Source organism: Haliotis asinina, chromosome 8, assembly GCF_037392515.1.
Source record: "Haliotis asinina isolate JCU_RB_2024 chromosome 8, JCU_Hal_asi_v2, whole genome shotgun sequence".
NCBI lineage: Eukaryota > Metazoa > Mollusca > Gastropoda > Lepetellida > Haliotidae > Haliotis > Haliotis asinina.
The window spans coordinates 28,440,470-28,458,678 of record NC_090287.1 but is presented as its reverse complement, the minus strand read 5'-3'; the positions used below and the strand labels follow the sequence as shown (position 1 = coordinate 28,458,678).

Here is an 18,209-nt window from a genome sequence, read left to right as displayed (position 1 = left end):
TGTTGCCCGATTCAGTTCTCATCTCATCTCATACTTCGGTCAGCAAAATGCGTATTTATTGGTGGACGTTTGTAAATGGAATCACAGTTTGCATGAACGATTCCACTTGACTAGATTATAGCATAAAATGCATTGTCAATCTGACAACCATTATTTACCATAACAGAAAATTTGCAAATTCAGCTGACATGTTGTACGAACTGTAAGCAACTGATCCATCTGTACATTCGAGTCGACTTCACTTATCCCTTAACCTAGGTATGCATAATGGGTGAATGTGTCTTCGGTTCACTGTAAACCGATCGATCTATTCGCCTAGAGATCGAACACAGCTGCTTTTGAACATGTGTCATACGTATTTATCAATAATTTATTGGATACTCTTTATTTACAGTTTATTGTAAATATTTGAGGTCGGCCAACCGGTAGTAGCATTTCAATGCTTTCTCAACTATTGACTTGCATTGGCATGCGTTTGTGACGTGTACCACGTGGTCCATTTAGTGTGACGTGATGATGATGATGTTGATGTTGTTGATGATGATGATACTGATTTATAAACCAACTTTTATAATATTGTGCAATAGTCTCTGCTTGTAGTAGAGCTTTCATAGTAACATCGGAATGTTTCTTGTCATTGATGAAGAATATTGTTTTGACCACTCGATGACAAAATACTTGAATTTTACAGTTTTACGTAAAATTTGGGCCATGTTACCAATAACGTCGAGTTAAAAATTAATGCACTCATATGGAGTAGTTCGGACTTACGCCTGTTCTACAGTGCTTGTCAGCTATGATATTATGCCTCAGTAGATACAGAGCACAACCCAAACATACACAGAAACTGAATTGGAGTCGAATATACAGCCATAATACCAAATGTCAGGTGCTTAACATCCGAGTGGTTTTACCTTTAGCTTTGGGGAGACTGTGTGCAATATGTTAAGTCCCACTAGTTAAGGATGTTCCAACTAAGACAGATAGTACCAATGAGCTTAAGTTTTTGTTGGCAAATTCCGTGAGCGAGTTCAGTATTACGCCGTTTTTAGCGGACATGAGAGACACATGAAACTTATCAGATAAATCATTTGCCTGTTGTTGAATTGCAAGGGTGAGGTGTGGATATTTCTGGGGGTTTTGGGTGATATGGATATACTCCATCACAGTCAAAATGTTTTGACTCAATATGTGAGAAACTGGTGTTCTCCGTTGTTTGATGAACATCTAGACTAGAGCATCCCATACCATATATGAAAATTAGCACACGCAAATAGTGACAAAGAGATCGCATTGCACGTTTGGGTGAAACGCAACCGAACCAACGGATGTTAACAATTCGCCTATCCCATTGCCCTTAACATCTGAGGAAGCAAGGTAAGGAAACGCATCTGGTCTGTTGAAAGGATAATAACAACAAGAATGTAAGATCACTGGTTATATACATTTATTTCGAATATAAATAAATGAGAATCACTCTTTCGGCATAGTAACCAAGGTATACCAACACAGGACAACGTTTAGAAGTGGTTTAGATTCCATCAAGGCATTCACTGAAGCGTTTAACGGGAGATGACATGTATGAGACCGACACATGCGGTCGAATGGCGATTATCTCCCTTGATCCCCGTACAATGACGATGTCTGCTACCACCGTGAGTTAGCCATGTCGACCATTACGTCCCCTAGTTCCGCTCCCACATGTCCGTCTGCACTGGATGAGGGTGGTGAAACGGTTGCTGTTACCGCCGCATCCACTGTAGGAGAAACTCTGACAGCTTCCAAGTTGCTCGTCGTAGTAGTAACGGGTGTACATGTTGCTTTGGCACTGACCAGGGTCCGGGTTCAGAGAGCAGACTGGAGACAGAGGTTGTTTAATACAGTTGTAACGTGTGGCATCAGCTACTTGCTTTTCACTAAACATACTTACTGAGTGTGCGGTGTGTGAAAGCGTGTGTGTTTAGTGAAACATCGTTTTGAACACTTTTTTTCAGGTATGCGATGACGAGTTTGTGTTGGAGAAAATTCCAACGTTATCCAAAGTAAAGCCACAAACGTGAAGATAGCAACAATGTTAAAGTTTCGTAAATATTTTGTGAATCTTTCCTCAGTATCTACAAATGTTTTTCACTGTACGCAAGTGAAGAGACGGGCCAAAGAAACTATTGACATTAACTTGGAAACCAAACAATAAAAAAAGCTGTGAAAGCAGTCGACGAAATATTGCGAGTTCAAAAGCACAAGTATGATTGTCAGACATATTAACCATTTATGATTGTTTCCCTACAGCCACCATCAAACGTGGGTGGTTAGATTCAAATATTAGATTACAGTTAAAAATAAATGCTTTCCAAAGAAACCAGTGTGGATCAAAACCACACAGTAACATTTCAAGCATTCTTCAAAATCTCTCTACTGCCCGTTACGATCAGGTTAGAATTGATCTTCGGTATACCATGCTGGTAACTGGGATCGGTTTGTGTGTCGCTGGCACATGTCATCGATACGCGTGATGTTGATCTTGATTATTTACGGTCCTCCATAAAGCTTGAATATTGCTGATCGTGGTGTTAAACAAACAAAATACAAACCTCTACTACGATGACAAAATTACCTACAATAAGTGAATAAGTGAGTGAGCTGCATTTTGCGCCAACAATGACTTACTTTGACTTTCAACGCCATTTCCGTTTATTCCAAACGAAGGGCTACCTCCACTCAATCCACCCGTACGACCTCCACCCAGTCCATGGACCTGTCCACCTGGTCCATGAACATGTCCATCATGTCCATTGATTCCTCTTACTCGTCCATTTAGTCCGTGAACGTGTCCACCTTGTCCATGAGCATGCCCACCTAATCCATCAACGTGTCCAGCCGGTCCATGGAGGTGTCCACTAGGGCCATGAATGTGCCCATCCATGTGTCCACCCAATCCATCAACATGACCACCCAGTCCATGGACGCGTCCATCTAGTCCACTATTTATTCCACCACCTAGCCGACCATCGATGATAGAACCACTGAGTCCGTCATGAATTCCACCATTGAAACCACCATTAATGCCACCACGAGGCACACAATAGGATGTCCATCGGTCCACATAGTCACACACAGTCTGACGGGGGCATTGCTGCAATAATATGGGTACGAAGTACAGAATTGTGATTTCCCTCTTATACTTTTGGTACTCTAACAAAAGGATGTATTTTAAAGGCATAAACTTTCTCAAACAAGTACCTGTCACGAATGACGATATATGAACATGCCCTGTTAACCAAAGTATGCAATATAATGGCATAGATACGACCGTTTTTACCAAAGCGTGTATCGGGAGAATAGCATCTTTGAGAATAATACAGTCTGTAGAATGGGAGTTATCTTTCTTGATCACCCTACAACGTCTACTGCCACCATGATTTAGTTCTTCCACAAATGACACAAGGGCCTCTCTTTTCCTGACAAGGTCTACCATTGACGCGAGTAATACCACAGATTTCGTCTTTTCATCATTTTCTGATTATTTGCAGATTTTGTATTTTTCAGCAGTTCACTTACCGTCTTTACTGGGACAGTATGAAAAGCGTCTTTGGTATGTATGTTATGTCTCCCAGATAGTGGAAAACGTGTACCATCGTCTTGTGCGGCTTACTTACCTTGTACAGGTATGATCGTGCGTGTCAAGTTTGTCATTATTACATTCATAACGGTTTTCATGTCATCAAACGACGACGTAATGGTGATTGATCATGGCACTGACGAAAGACATATCCTCGGGGTCACTGACGCATTATCTTTCTATTACATGTATTACAATTATTCTATGATGATTAATAGGATGTTCTATTGTTGAAAACAGCACCTAATATCCCGGAGGCATACGGTGGGAATCTAGGGCCAACTTCTTGAATTATTTTATCATATGTAACTCCAACGCTAGACGAACAACACCCTCGAGCATATGGTGAGTCCAGTAGGAGTTAAAAGTAAACCAGCTTGTAAAGTATATTGATCGAAAATTACAATCAATGATGATACAAGGTGCTCATAAAGTGTAATGATATGCCGCACTATCGGTACTACAGATGTGTACCGCTTACATAATTCGCATGAAAATTAGAGTTTGTATCTTGCCTAAAGCCACAAAGCAGTATGTATGGCGGCCTCTGAAGAAGTAGTGACTGACTCAATGAAGATTTAAGTCTGACTCTGGAAACAGGCAGCGACATTCCTCCTGTCCTGTATGTATTTGTCTATAGCTTGCTGTTTTTACGATGAAATGGAATATTGTATTCTAAATTATCCAAAGTATATTTCCCAAACGCGTATCAATGAAAATACTTTACTTTGCCGTAGCTCTTTGTTTAAAGGTGAAATGTAAAAAATATCCGTGAAGACATGCCAGATGATTGTTCCTAATATTTCAGTGTATACCTTCCATTTTCATTCATTTCCCAACATATATCCATGACTTATTCTATGATTAAAACAATATATAGTTTTATAACAAAAATATTTTTTCTACCGCAGAACACTAATCGCGAACTGTCTATAGCGTTTACAATAAAGATAAATACTTAATTGCTTCGGTTGCATGCTTACCCAGCAATTCCGAACTCGCGTTCTTCTGTTTGACACACCTCCCAACCCGAGGGCCGTCATAACACGCCTTACTGCAAGGGGGTTAAACTGCCCCAAGCGTCTAATCAATCTCATGAGAGTGCGTCTGATACCTCTCCTCCGTCCACTCCTGCCGCCGATGCGGTTAATGCCGCGGCTTCCACCAATGCCACCAGGGCCATATTCAGGTTCAGGAATCCCTATTCCAGTACGCAAAAAGTCATTGAAATTCATGCCATGGAAAGTGACTCAATCACGTATGTCCGAGGACATAAGACAACTCTGGCTATTTTTTACCCAAGAAAGCCAACACATGTGACAACTCTGGGACTTGAATATGATAGACGTCAAGAGAAAACAAATACTTATAAGTCTTGATATGTATCTGCCTAATAATCATTTCCTGTTTTTTCATTGTAGCCACTATCAAACATGAGGATGAATTGATATTTGCAAGTCAGTTAGTGAGTGAGTGAGTTACGTTTTACGTTACGTTACAATATTCCGTCTTGGGCAGTCGTTCTTTATCCAGCGTCAGCATTATACACATCCAAACCAAAGATGAGAAAAACTTACAGGATCCAATTCCAAGAACTGGCTTGTGAATAGCACATGTCGTGTTGACAGGGAAATAAGGAAATATATAAGAAAACTATTGAAAAATAAAATGCTTGCACGTTTTCGAGGTTCAAAATCCCCGTCTACTTATGTCATTATGGAATATACATTCAAATCTGTAATATTATTTTACCTGCCCCTATTCCTTGCTCGGGCTCAGGTACAGGCCTCACTCCAAGTTCCGGCTCCGGGAGTACACCTACAAACAAATACATCTATATCATGATTCCTGTATGTTCTCGATCACTGAAGTTCAGATATTCGGACTTGGCCATCCTGTCTGAAAATACAGGTTCTATTTTCAACGTATGATAATCAAGATATCTTTCTCTCCAAAGATATGTGAGGTCGATTATATTTTATATAAACGTAATAATATTTCCTTGCTGAAAGGTTTCTTAAAACCCGTATTTTTAAAACCATTATATCATTTATAAAATACATTTATCGTATTAATACGGAAGCCCGTCCTTTATGATTTGGAAAAACAATATATTCATTGTTATATGTAAAAACGTCTTTAAGAAAACAATCTTATCCTATGTAAGGCTTATCTCCGGAATCCAAATGGGAAAGTCTTATGAAACGATACAGAAACGAATTCAGGGGTCCCCTCGCCATAACCTTCGCAAAGGCACGTTTAGAGTAGGGGACAATGTAACCAAACTATGATTGTCTTGTTTCCAATTAACGAAAGTGGACGTTTTTAGGACTATCCTTTCTGAAATCCATGTTGGATATGAACACATGCAAAGTACGTAATTGATTTACCCAGTAAACGCCGAATGACCTTGACATAGTGACATATCGTGTCCACAACATATATGTAAATGACGAACAGTTTGAGCCACCCGGAAGAGACAATTGGTGAAGTATTGGACATTACACCGAGTAGGGGATAAACATAGCCACTGGACGTTGATTTAATTCCGCGTTTTTCTTATACTATTCATGTGCAGTGTTAATATTTTAATATATAATACATTAAGTTATTGCAATTTATCGAGACCCAACTGCAAACCACCTTTGCAAGCAAGAAAACTGCATTGTCAACAGTTTAAACAACAGGTACTCTATCAAATATTCAATACACAGATGAGAAAGAAACACTTACCTGCTACAAGTCCATGACCTGGCTCAGGAACGACACCTTAAACAAGATGATAGATGTGTAAGGAAATGAGGAATAAACCAGAACTGTTAAAAACAAACATGTTTAGCAAGTAGCAAATCAAACAGCCATTGTTTATGCCTGTGTTTTTTTCCTAAGTATAAAACTACTTTTGTTATCTTTCATGATACATAACACAAAATCCCAGTTTACTTATATCCTTATGGAATATAATGTATACAAGAAATGAAAACACATAATCTTACCTGCCCCTAGTCCTTGTTCGGGCTCAGGTAGAGGCCCTACTCCAAGTCCAGGCTCCGGGAGTACACCTATAAACAAATACACATATCATGATTCTTTTATGGTCTCGATCACCGAGATCCAAATATTGATATTTTCGAAAACATTGTCTTCACATTCAGTATACTCAAGATCTCTATTCCTCCAAATGCATGTGATGTCGACGGTATGTTGAAATATGCTTTGATACTGTCCCTGTCTTTTGACCGCAAGGGATTAATACATAGGAGACATTGGCATTTCATTTGTCCGAGATGACACAACTTTATAAGCTTGGAAAAGGTATAACAACCAATACCGAATCGTCGCCATTGTTAAAACATAGAAGCTGATCATCTATAAAATTGTATCACCTCTACACCAGCAACTTCTAAAACGCCACTCAAAGAAAGCAATTCATCTCCTGTTGGTAATATCCGAAACTGAATGTATTCAGCCTTGTAGTTGAAGAACCCGGTTGTTTTATCCTTTTGCATATTAATATAGTAAATAATCAGGCCAGTTTCATTACCTGGTCTTATTCCATGTGTGATGTGGACATCTGGAAACAAAATATGAACAAAAATGTACTACGTATACACAGAAATATATCATGTGCGTAGCATCTGGTATGTAAAAAAGCGAACAGTTTCAGGTACATGTAAAAGACACTGGGTGTATTCCACCTTGTATTTAAGTAAGGGATCAGTTTTAACCAAATCAGTTTGGCCTCTCTAACATATGAAAAAACACTAGCAGCAGTAAAATACAAACACGCACATTGTGTTTCATTAAACGATTTTTGGAACAATTCCTTATTTTCTAATATCCAAGATCTGACCGTATTTCCAAAGACAAAGTGCTACACTGTTATCATTTTCATAATGGATACTGCAGTTTCCCTTTGGAAAATCGACTTTAGGAAACAGGATTCATTTTCTCACAGTACCGGTTATACAATGAAACAGTTATGTTTGGAATATCCTTTTTTAACGCAGTCGACGATAATATGTTTTACACTACTGAAAAAGTATAGTAACTATGGTGATGCTTTGTATTGTAGTGTTCGGTTGATGTGTTTGTTAATAAATAAGTTAGTTCTTTAGTTTGCTTTTTAGCGCACCGCTGAGCAATGTACCAGCTAGTCCAGTGACTAAAGCATGGGTACAATGTGTCAAGCCGATTTCTGGTGTTCCCCGCCGTGATATTGCTGGAACTGATATTACTAAAACCTAATTCACGCACTCACTCGTAAAGTCAGTTAGTTTGCTGAACTATGGGGATTGGAAGAATTCAATTACAAGGTCAGTGAGTTCACTACAGTCACTACTGTCCTCCCGGAGCCGGGACTTGGAGAGGACCCATCAGTCGCATTATACCATGCATGGTTTGCTGTAGACCAATTCGAACCTGATCGAAACGGGAAATTGTTTTACGGAAATTAGTAAAATGCAACTTGATACTGTACCTGGTTCGGGCTCTGGAACGCCAAATCCAAAAACTGAAAGAGAACAATATTTCATTTTAAGAACCTTTAAATAAGAGAGCCTTCCATACAGTGACAATTATTTATTATTTGGTATTATTATTATGATGTCGTGTAAAGTCCAAGACAGCAATATTCCACAGCGTAGAGAGGGCAAACCGGAGATGTTATGAACAACGTCCCAAGACGAAGAAATATAAAGAAACACAATCAACAAGCTACTGAGCATAACCAACAATCTAAATAATGAGGTAGTGTTGTTAGCATATACCGCACAAAGATCAGGGAATGTTCTTTTGTAGTTCACACCAGAATGATCTGTTATCTGGCCGAACGCTTATCAAATGTAGAAAATGATATCCGAATCGCCAATCACGAAATGGTTAACACAAGGCATTCCGAACGGCATTTATGTGCTGTGCCACTGTTGGTGTCAGACTCATCGTTATCTGGTTCATTTAAAGCATCACATGGACGAAGAAACAGTGTCATAATTCCTTCCCTTCAAATGTTTAAATGGAAAATATTTGTCTGTCAAAATTTTCCGTAAAACTCGAGAATGACGCTTTCTGATATGCTAATGTCTCCGGTTAGCGTTTCATGAGTGTGTTGAAGTGGTTTGAAAAAAAGCATTTATGTCGTCTGTAAAAGGATGTCCTAAGATCTGTGAGTAAGGGTAGCGAGCACTAAAATCTTGTTAATAAGATTTATTTTTAATGACAGCAGGTGAATGTTCTTTGCTAAAAATATTTGGCAAATTCTAAATCGGAATTCCGGATTTATCAAACTCTCAATAAATAACGACTGAAATCATGAACATTTTTCCGACAAAGAGGAAATTAAGTGTGGAGAGAACAATACGTCCAGTTAGAAACACCGCTGTTCGATGAATTATATATTCTGAACAGCAAAAGACACGAAAGTTTGGCAAGAAATGAAATCTCATGAAAGTAAGCGTTCATTTATGTGTCTTCTGTTTAGAAACATGACAAAAAGAATTGCGTTTCTTTTGCTGTTAAGTGTAGTTTAAAACTAGAGAGGAATGTACGACGGTGGTAAAATAGAAACAGAATTATCAATGCATTTACTAACATTAATGAATGACTTTTCTAACATACATAACAAGTATTCATCGTTAAAAGAATGAGTAAATTAAAGACAGGGATACATTGTAGTATGAAACAATTTTGTTTGAGGAATATAGTTGAAACACAAATAAGAATATTCACCTGTGGTAAAAGAAAGAATCAGTACTGTAAATGTCCTCATGTCAACGGTCCAAGCTCAATGTTGAAGAGGGTGTATGAAGTAGCCCTATATAGAAGCTTGTATGTGGCGCTGGTGACACAGCAATATTGATGGCCATATAATGTCCCAGTCACTGTCGCCCTCCAGGCATTCACGTCTTTGTTATTGATGTCTCTGTGTACGTCAAATATGGTGTTACACAATGTAGTACTAAGTGGGTGTCCATTTTTGACACATTGCCATTTGTATTGTCTCAGATGAGACTATGAACGCTTCCGTCTGATCGGCCACGAAGTCAAGAGACCTCTTTTTTCGTATAAATTTGTCATCTTTGCATTCATCTCTTTGCTGCAGGAAAACGAGTTCTGGCTCTGAACGACGAACCGGTGGTCAGGCTGAAAGAACCATATATTTTTTAAGCATATGAGCTCGTTTACTCGGTGAGAAGATCTTTGATCTCTTCAGTAATATATTCTTATCATCCTTCTCAGTTGAGAACGTGTTTTTAACATAGCTGTTAACCCATCTAAACGGGTGTCAGTTTTCACACATTGCCCTCTGCATTGTTGTACCTGAACCCACGAGTGCGTCCTCGTGTCCAGGCTACAATGTCAACACATAAAACTAACTGTTCTTTTTGGCAAACAATTTGTCATCATTACATTTCCTGCAGACTAGATTTATCCCTGTGTTATCTGAGAGACCTGGTCTCGTACGATGTACTGCATGGACAGCACTCGTCGTCACTATATATGTTTCTATGCATTTGAACTCTCTTACTCATTGAGAAGTACTTGATTACATCTCTTCACCACTTTGTTATATCTCATCGCTCTACATTGAGCATCAGTTGTTTTCTATTTTGATTTCGACGTTTGTGTAGTTTGATCAATGTTAACTTATTAAAGCTTTTGTAAGACGATGCAATTCCCTATTTTGGTGTGTTCCGTCTGATCCCGCCATTGTTCATGTCAACACTTGACTTGCCTTTGCGTGCATTTGTGACATTACCACTATACTGGGGAGGATATGGTCAACTTTCTAAACGTATGCATATGATTTATTTATTTGTTATAATATTTGTATAACGCACATATCCACGCAACTGGTACATGCTGAAAGTAGCTGTGAATCTCAGTTGCACATCGTATTATCAATCTCAGTTGCACATCGTATTATCAATCTCAGTTGCACATCGTATTATCAGTCTCAGCTTACTGGGGATCATATAATTGTTGCAACCACTAGGGGCACCAAGTTAATGTGACTTTCTCATCGTTACGAGGATGGATCTAGTCGGAATCGTTCAATGGTTCTTTTGGTACTATTTTCATGATAATAATTATGGAATGGGTTTTGTTGGTTATATTGACCAATTCCAACACCTTTGAGAGTCCGGGTTAGTAGAGCAACTTGTACAAGACGTTATAGCCGATTATATTGACAAGGGCCGACGCGTGTCACCAAACCTAAAACCATATTATATACCCCATCCAGGCATATATATCCAATTATTGCTGGAGTATATCGGAATAAACGTTGTCGTTGTCTCCACGTAATTAAGCTAATCAATAACAGAGGGATGGATTCGAATTTCAAGTCGTCTGGCTTTGGTGTTTAGATTTACCTTCAACTATACACGCAGGCTTTGCTGAGATAAACATTATTCTTTTCGAAATAATCACTTAAGCTGAATTTGAAAGAGAAGGTTTTAATCTGCTTTCAACACTCTTCCAGTATTTAAAAAAACACCCGCAAGAACACCCCACCCACCCCGAAAAAGTTAACAAACAACGAAACAGACAAAAACAATCACAACAAAACAACAACAAAAAGAAAAACAAACCAAACGAAAATGCAACATAAAAGGTACTCTTCGGCTACAACTCATGGCTTCCTTCCACTTGGTCAAAAGTAATATATATTTAAAACCAGGGAGGTCAATCATTTTCACCGATAACGTAATTAAGGCAATATACACATCAGTTTCCACAGATTGCTATTACCTTGCCAGGTGTGACAGGTGCTAACTGAGGACTGTTGATGACGCGTTGTACCTTCAAATACCTCTTTACATCAAAGCCTTGAAACAGAACAGAAGACTACCAAGACAGTTGATATGGCGTGTAATAAATTATATTTGAGGCAGGGGCCTCGGGCAGACCAATTCTGCGAGACAATCATAATCATTTTTGAAACGGATCCTTCTGTCGTCAGTGCCTGTAATGATGCCTTGAATGCGCTCTGCTTTAGATAAATAAGGGAACTCAAAGTAAGGGTAGGTTTTTTATGGTAGACACTGACTTATCATTAGAAAATGACGTGGACAAACTGTTACAGGTACATTAATTGTCATGTGAAGGTTGCATTGTAAATCCTGGTGCCTGGAGCGGCTTGTGGCTTCACGCTCTAGTGGCTGACTTCAGTCTCTTCTGATGGTATGGTGCATGTGCCAAGGCTTTGTCTCACGGGTCAGATGTTCAAGTTTTCTTTGTGGTCTTGTCCTTGTGCACAACGTTTCTACTTGTCTGCAGCATGTGTTCAGTCACTGTCTTCCCCACATGGTGCATGTTTCCGGCTTGTGTCCTCACGATGTGCTGCAAGTGTCTAGTTTGTGTCGTTTGTACGAGCCAAAATATCTCCATGACATGGTGCATACGCCACATCTGTATTTGTTTGGTTGTACAGAGTTCTCGTTGATCATTGCATTGAATGTATTGTGTCATGACGCATATACGCAACAGTATGTTGGTGTGGGAGTCAATAGCGGGACGATATTAAGCGTGTGGTAAATCTAACAGGTTCTGCAAAATCGTAAACTCAGATAAATAACTACAAATAAACAGAAATGATATATACTGTGTTCACAACAATTCACAATCCGGTAAATGAGACCATGAAACATGCAAATCGAACATGTTTTCCGAATTTCCGCTGTGAGGTAAGGGTACTCTGAACTCTGAACCACTCAGTCATCAGCCCTGTTTAACGTACACGTGGGAATAGCGGAATTGACAATATTCAGATTCTGTTACAATTTGTGTATGAGTGACCCTAGAACCGGTGCATGGGGTAGAATAAGGCATTATAGGTTGGTGGTTATAAACTGTTGCCCATCTTACATGAGACACGTTAGGGGAACAAGATATCAAATGGTATGTAAAACTACCTCCTAAGGGTTAAACAATCTCTGAAAGGCCAGAAATATGTCACAAACATGTATGAAAGAAGCGAATGGTAACTGTAACTAGGTTGTCGCCTGATGTCATCCCCATCCAACAAGTTTGTAAATACTACACTGAAAGCAGTGACCAAAAGCACAAGGAGTGATCCAAGGCATTATTGGAATCCACCCTGAAAAAGAAAAACTCAACCCAACATGATCGGTCGATAGTTTTTGCTCGGGTTATAGCTTCGTGGTACTTCATGTCTTGTTTTGTTGGTCGGGGATCTTGATATGTTTTGTCAGGTGGACATTCCATTAATTTTGAAGGTATACATCACTTGCTGAAACACGCCACCAATTTGGGGGCTAGGGTGAATGAAGGTGCTTTCCGTATTGTATCAATTTTCAGAATCGAAACCGCTTGGTGGTTCCACATCGTCAAAATAGTAACAATGGCATTTATATTTCCTGCACGCCAGGAAGGTACGTTCTAAGCGCAACACACACTGTTACCCAGCCTCTGCTGGGCGCCAGAACGTTATAGTCATATGACTTTATCCCACGGGGTACGTATTTTCTGTTGGGAGAACAGGCAATTTTTGACAGACTCAACTCAAAAAATGAAGGAATGCACGATGCACTTATTTCTTAGGTCATGGTCAGATCATGAGGATCTAAAACTAGGACAATATGAAAATAAGGACATTGCTTTAATTTGAAAAGTGAATATTTCGAAAATATATCATAAATGAATATAGGAGGCACATCATCATGAGTCATTATTTATTCTCCATTACACTGCCTCGACTACTTCCCAATCACGTGACCGTGGTGGTTTCCATTTCCGGTGAGCGGTGGCGTCGGAGTAAGCTGAGGGGAGTGGCACAACTTCAAGCACTCTCCTTCTGTCTTGAAGTTGTTGGAGTTACCTTCGCATCCGCTGTATGGGAAGATGAGGCACTTGCCTTGGAACATGTCGAAGTAGTACCGGCTCTCGGCACCATGGCAGTGACCACTCACCGGTGGCAACAAACACACTGAAGAGTATCACAAGTTATTTTAACTGCCCGTACACACGATTTATTATTATTTCCAAAGGTTAGCGTGAATTCAGCGTGACTTTGTAAAGTTGAAAATGTAAAGTTTGTTCATTACCTTGAAACATCACATTGTATGAATGTAATGAGTGAGTAAGTAAGTTTGGATTTACTCTGCTTTCAGCAATATTCCAGCAATATCACGGTGGGGACATCAGAAATGGGTTTCACACATTGTACCCATGTAGGGAATGGAACTATGGTCTTCGGCGTGACGAGCGAACGGTTTCACCACTATGCTAGGCCCCCTGAATGTAAAGGATGAATGCCAATATTAACAGATCAACTGTCGGTACAGACCCGTGAAGGTTCCGGGTAGAATAGGCCTTCAGCAACCCATGCTTGCTATTAAAGGCGACTCAGCTTGTCGTAAGAGGCGACTAAAGGGATCGGGTGGTCAGGCTAGCTGACTTGGTTGACACATGTCATCGGTTCCCAAGTACGCAGATCGATGCTCATGTTGTTGATCACTGGATTGTCTGGTCCAGACTCGATTATTTACAGACCGCCGCCATATAGCTGGAATATTGCTGAGTGTGGCGTAAAACTAAAACTCACTCACTCACTCACTGTCGGTACAAGACTGACTGTTTTCAAACAGTAGTCCATAAGGTTAACAAAAGCGTTCATGCACGTTGGAAATAGATCCCGCCTGATATGAAGCGCGAAAGGCAGCGAGAATCATATGCATAGAAATTATTGGGAAACTGCCCTCTCAAAATTCATGGGCCTTTTCAGTGTTCAGGTGACACGTCTTTACAATACAGTTCACGACTTTTAAGAACCTAATAGCGCTAGGCAGATGAAGATACGAGTTACAGACAACAAGAAAATACAGATACATTTTCTGATCGCAGATACCTAACTACTCTGTGGAGCGAGATGGAGAACTGTCCTTGACAATTAGTTTGGCTGGTCTCTTATAGTTAGTGAAATGCCAAACAAAAACTTGTCTATGTTTCACGAAGCCACTCACTTAACTCAACTAAAATGCTAAACTGGTACAATAACTAGAAATATAAAACAAAAATGCAATTTGTTTGATATAAAATGATGTTTGATTAAAGACAGACAGACAGAATTTTATTTCAGTAATTCTGTCTGTCCGTTTCATTAAAACATATTAAAAATCCATTTCATAAAAATACTGTGTAGTGCTTCTGAACTTTACAAACAAGTATTGTTTATAAATAGACATTATCGAAAGACGAATCATACTGAAGAAGGTTCGATTCAAGTTGACTGATACCTTATATATTTCGTTCAATGCCCTATATTATGCGGTATTAATTATTTTGAGGAAATCGTGGATTTAACAGATCGGAAAGAGGCAGTTTGAATAAAACCCGTATCACAACATATTATTCTAGATGTTACAAGCGGATTTTACTTAGTCAAATAACTTCAGGAACCGTGGTAGCATTGTGTAATCATAATTGTTTACAGAACCATCCACTTAATGCAAACCACGTGCACCCGTATAGTTTCGTGGGTAGAACAACTTCCCAGCGATCAGAATATGCGCATCATGTGTGTCAACTTGTATAGAGCAAACGCTCCCATACATAGGATGGATATTCTTGGTCTAGATTCAGAAGTGCACCTGTCAATTCCCACAATGACTTACACTTAGAAAGGTGAAGGTTGTTTAACTGACGTCTTCAGTTAGAATGGCCATCTTACCTATATCTGAAGACAAAAACAAATAATAGGTTGTATTTACAGAATCATACATCGTGTAGACATTTTGATGCAAGGAACATTCTGAAAAAGACATTCATTTTGGCTTAACAGAACATAACATTTTTGATATGCCTCATTTCTGTTTCTACTCTAATGAAGAACCGAGGTTACAATGCAAAGTGGCAATTTAACACTTTCACCAAAACCATAGCGAGTAAAGATCTCATGTTTAAATACCTTGACATTTTTCTGTTACGGGTTCACGGAGATCAAAATGTTAGATGTTTAATTTCAAACTGCAAGACAAACGATTTTTTCACGTTACGAATGTCAGTTTTCAGTTTAAACACATCACGGAGCATATAAAATCTGACTCATTCAGGACCGTCAGTAGTACTTACCATAACTGTCGATTCGTGACACGCAACTGAGTATGACCAATAAGGCGACTGTTAACCCCCAGGCTCGGTTCATGATTGTTGTTGGTGTACGAGAATGGGACTGTACTCGAACAGTAGAATGCACTATTTGGCAGTCAAGTCTGGTGCGTAACAAGCAGTGTTGTGCTGCATGTCGTGATAAAGGCCAGATAAACTACAAGTTCGGCACATCCTGACATGGTGTGTCTGGCGAAGAGTGAAGAGATAACGAGCCATAGACAGACTTTGCTGAGAATGAAATAGCTGTTCTGTCCCACAATGTGCCCTGTCCCAGGACATGAATATCGTGGAACATCGTAGAATGTCATGAAAAAGTGACTTTCTATTGCGACTAACACTGTATTTCGTGTGTATCTTTTTGGCGGAATGAATCTCGAGGTATTTTTGTTGTATTGTGTGACTCCCAATATATCTAGTATTTATCCTGCACCTGGGAGTGAATCTCTTGAAACTGGGTATTTCTGTTGTATTGTGTGACTCTCAATACACTTGGTGTTTGTCCTGCAACATGGCGTGAATCTCGCGGATCTGGGTATTTCTCTTGTATCGCGTGACTCCCAATACACTTGGTGTTTGTCCTTCCCGGGGAGGTGAATCTCGCGGATCTGGGTATTTCTCTTGTATCGTGTGACTCTCAATATGCTTGTTGTTTTTCCTGCCCCAGGGTGTGAATGTCGTGGAAGCGGGTATTTTTCTTGTATTGTGTGACTCTCAATTCAACTGGTGTTTGTCCTGTCCCAAGGCGTAAATCTCGTGGAACTGGACATATCTCTTGTATTGTGCGAATCTCAGTATGCTTGGTGTTTGTCCTGCCCGAGAACATGAATCTCGCTGAAATGGGTATTTCTCTTGTATCAAATAAATCGCAATACACTTGGTGTTCGTCCTGCCCACGAACGTTAATCACGTGGAACTGGGTGTTTCTCTTGTATCAAATAAATCGCAATACACTTGGTGTTTGTCCTGCCCACGAACGTTAATCACGTGGAACTGGGTGTTTCTCTTGTATCAAATAAATCGCAATACACTTGGTGTTCGTCCTGCCCACGAACGTTAATCACGTGGAACTGGGTGTTTCTCTTGTATCAAATAAATCGCAATACACTTGGTGTTTGTCCTGCCCACGAACGTTAATCACGTGGAACTGGGTGTTTCTCTTGTATCAAATAAATCTCAATACACTGGGTGTTTGTTATGCCCGAGTGAGTGAGTGAGTTTAGTTTTACTTCGCAGCTATATGGCGGCGGTCTGTAAATAATCGAGTCTGGATCAGACAATCCAGTGATCAACAACCTGAACATCGATCTACGCAATTGGGAACCGGTGACATGTGTCAACCAAGTCAGCGAGCCTGACTACACTATCCAGTTAGTCGTCTTTTACGACAGGCATAGTCGCCTTTTATGGCAAACATGGGTTGCTGAAGGCCTATTCTACCCCGGTACCTTCACGGGTCACTGAGTCCGTGGAACTGGGTATTTTTCTTCTCGCAGAGTGATTATTATGGATTATTTCGATGCTCAGCATCACCTTTAGCATCTCCCACTTCAAAACAAACACCCATGGATGTATGGGACATTGCAAGGGAGAATTACAAAATTACCAGTCCACAGTATCCGCTTTAAATATTCTTCATCTCCATCTAAATGTAAATATTCTGAAAAAAGAAATAAGTGTTCTACAAAGCTTTTATGCGTTTAATTAGCCGTAAGAACATAAATTACATGCCCCCAACCCCCCTCAACCCCCCCCCCAAAAAAAACAAAACAAAACAAAACAAAAAAACAAAAACAAAACAAACCAAAACAAACAAACAAACCTAAAAACAACAAAGAAAACCACCAAATGCAACACACACACACACACACACACACACACACACACACACACACACACACACACACACACACACACACACACACACACACACACACACACCACCTCCCTGAAACATACATTAAGTAGATTTCTCACCGCCGTATTAAAACTATGAAGTAAACCCACTACTATAACTAACTGACCCTGTGCCTTATCCTACGTCTAGCGTGTATGTATTTCCAATAGGTTGTATTATGGGCTATTGGACTACATTACTGAAATAAAGTGTCTGTCTGCCTGTCTAAATATTCGCGATCACGATCATGATGTTTTATCCTGAATAAGACGGCATGTATTAGCTGAGTCTCGACTCTCACCGTGAGTTGCCTTACTTCAAGTCTTAAGGCCGATCAAGTATCAATTGACTTCTGTCAAGATCATGTAAGTACACATGAGCGCTATTGCACGTGTTCAAGTATTACTAGAGCTCCAATAATAAGAAACATGTGTTACCATGTGTGAAGTACCGGTCAATATTCATCGCCACTGCTGAAAGAGAAGACGTATGAACAATCAATACATCTGAACTGCTGAAACACCTGCACATGGTCAGAGCACCATTAGCTCAAGAACATTCTTT

The 18,209-nt window shown here is 39.7% G+C and overlaps 1 protein-coding gene across 1 annotated transcript; it reads right to left on the bottom strand.

The window, feature by feature from the left end:
- Nucleotides 1–1,430: 1,430 nt before the first annotated feature.
- On the bottom strand, nt 1,431–9,430 carry LOC137294546 (uncharacterized). Its single transcript, XM_067825584.1, has 9 exons — nt 9,347–9,430; nt 8,100–8,132; nt 7,164–7,193; nt 6,616–6,681; nt 6,353–6,388; nt 5,372–5,437; nt 4,603–4,820; nt 2,668–3,133; nt 1,431–1,857 (listed from the first exon to the last, which is right to left on the bottom strand). Exons 1-9 carry the CDS (start codon nt 9,384–9,386, stop codon nt 1,661–1,663), a joined length of 1,152 nt encoding a protein of 383 aa, XP_067681685.1. The 5' UTR covers nt 9,387–9,430; the 3' UTR covers nt 1,431–1,660.
- Between the last annotated feature and the right edge of the window lie 8,779 nt (nt 9,431–18,209).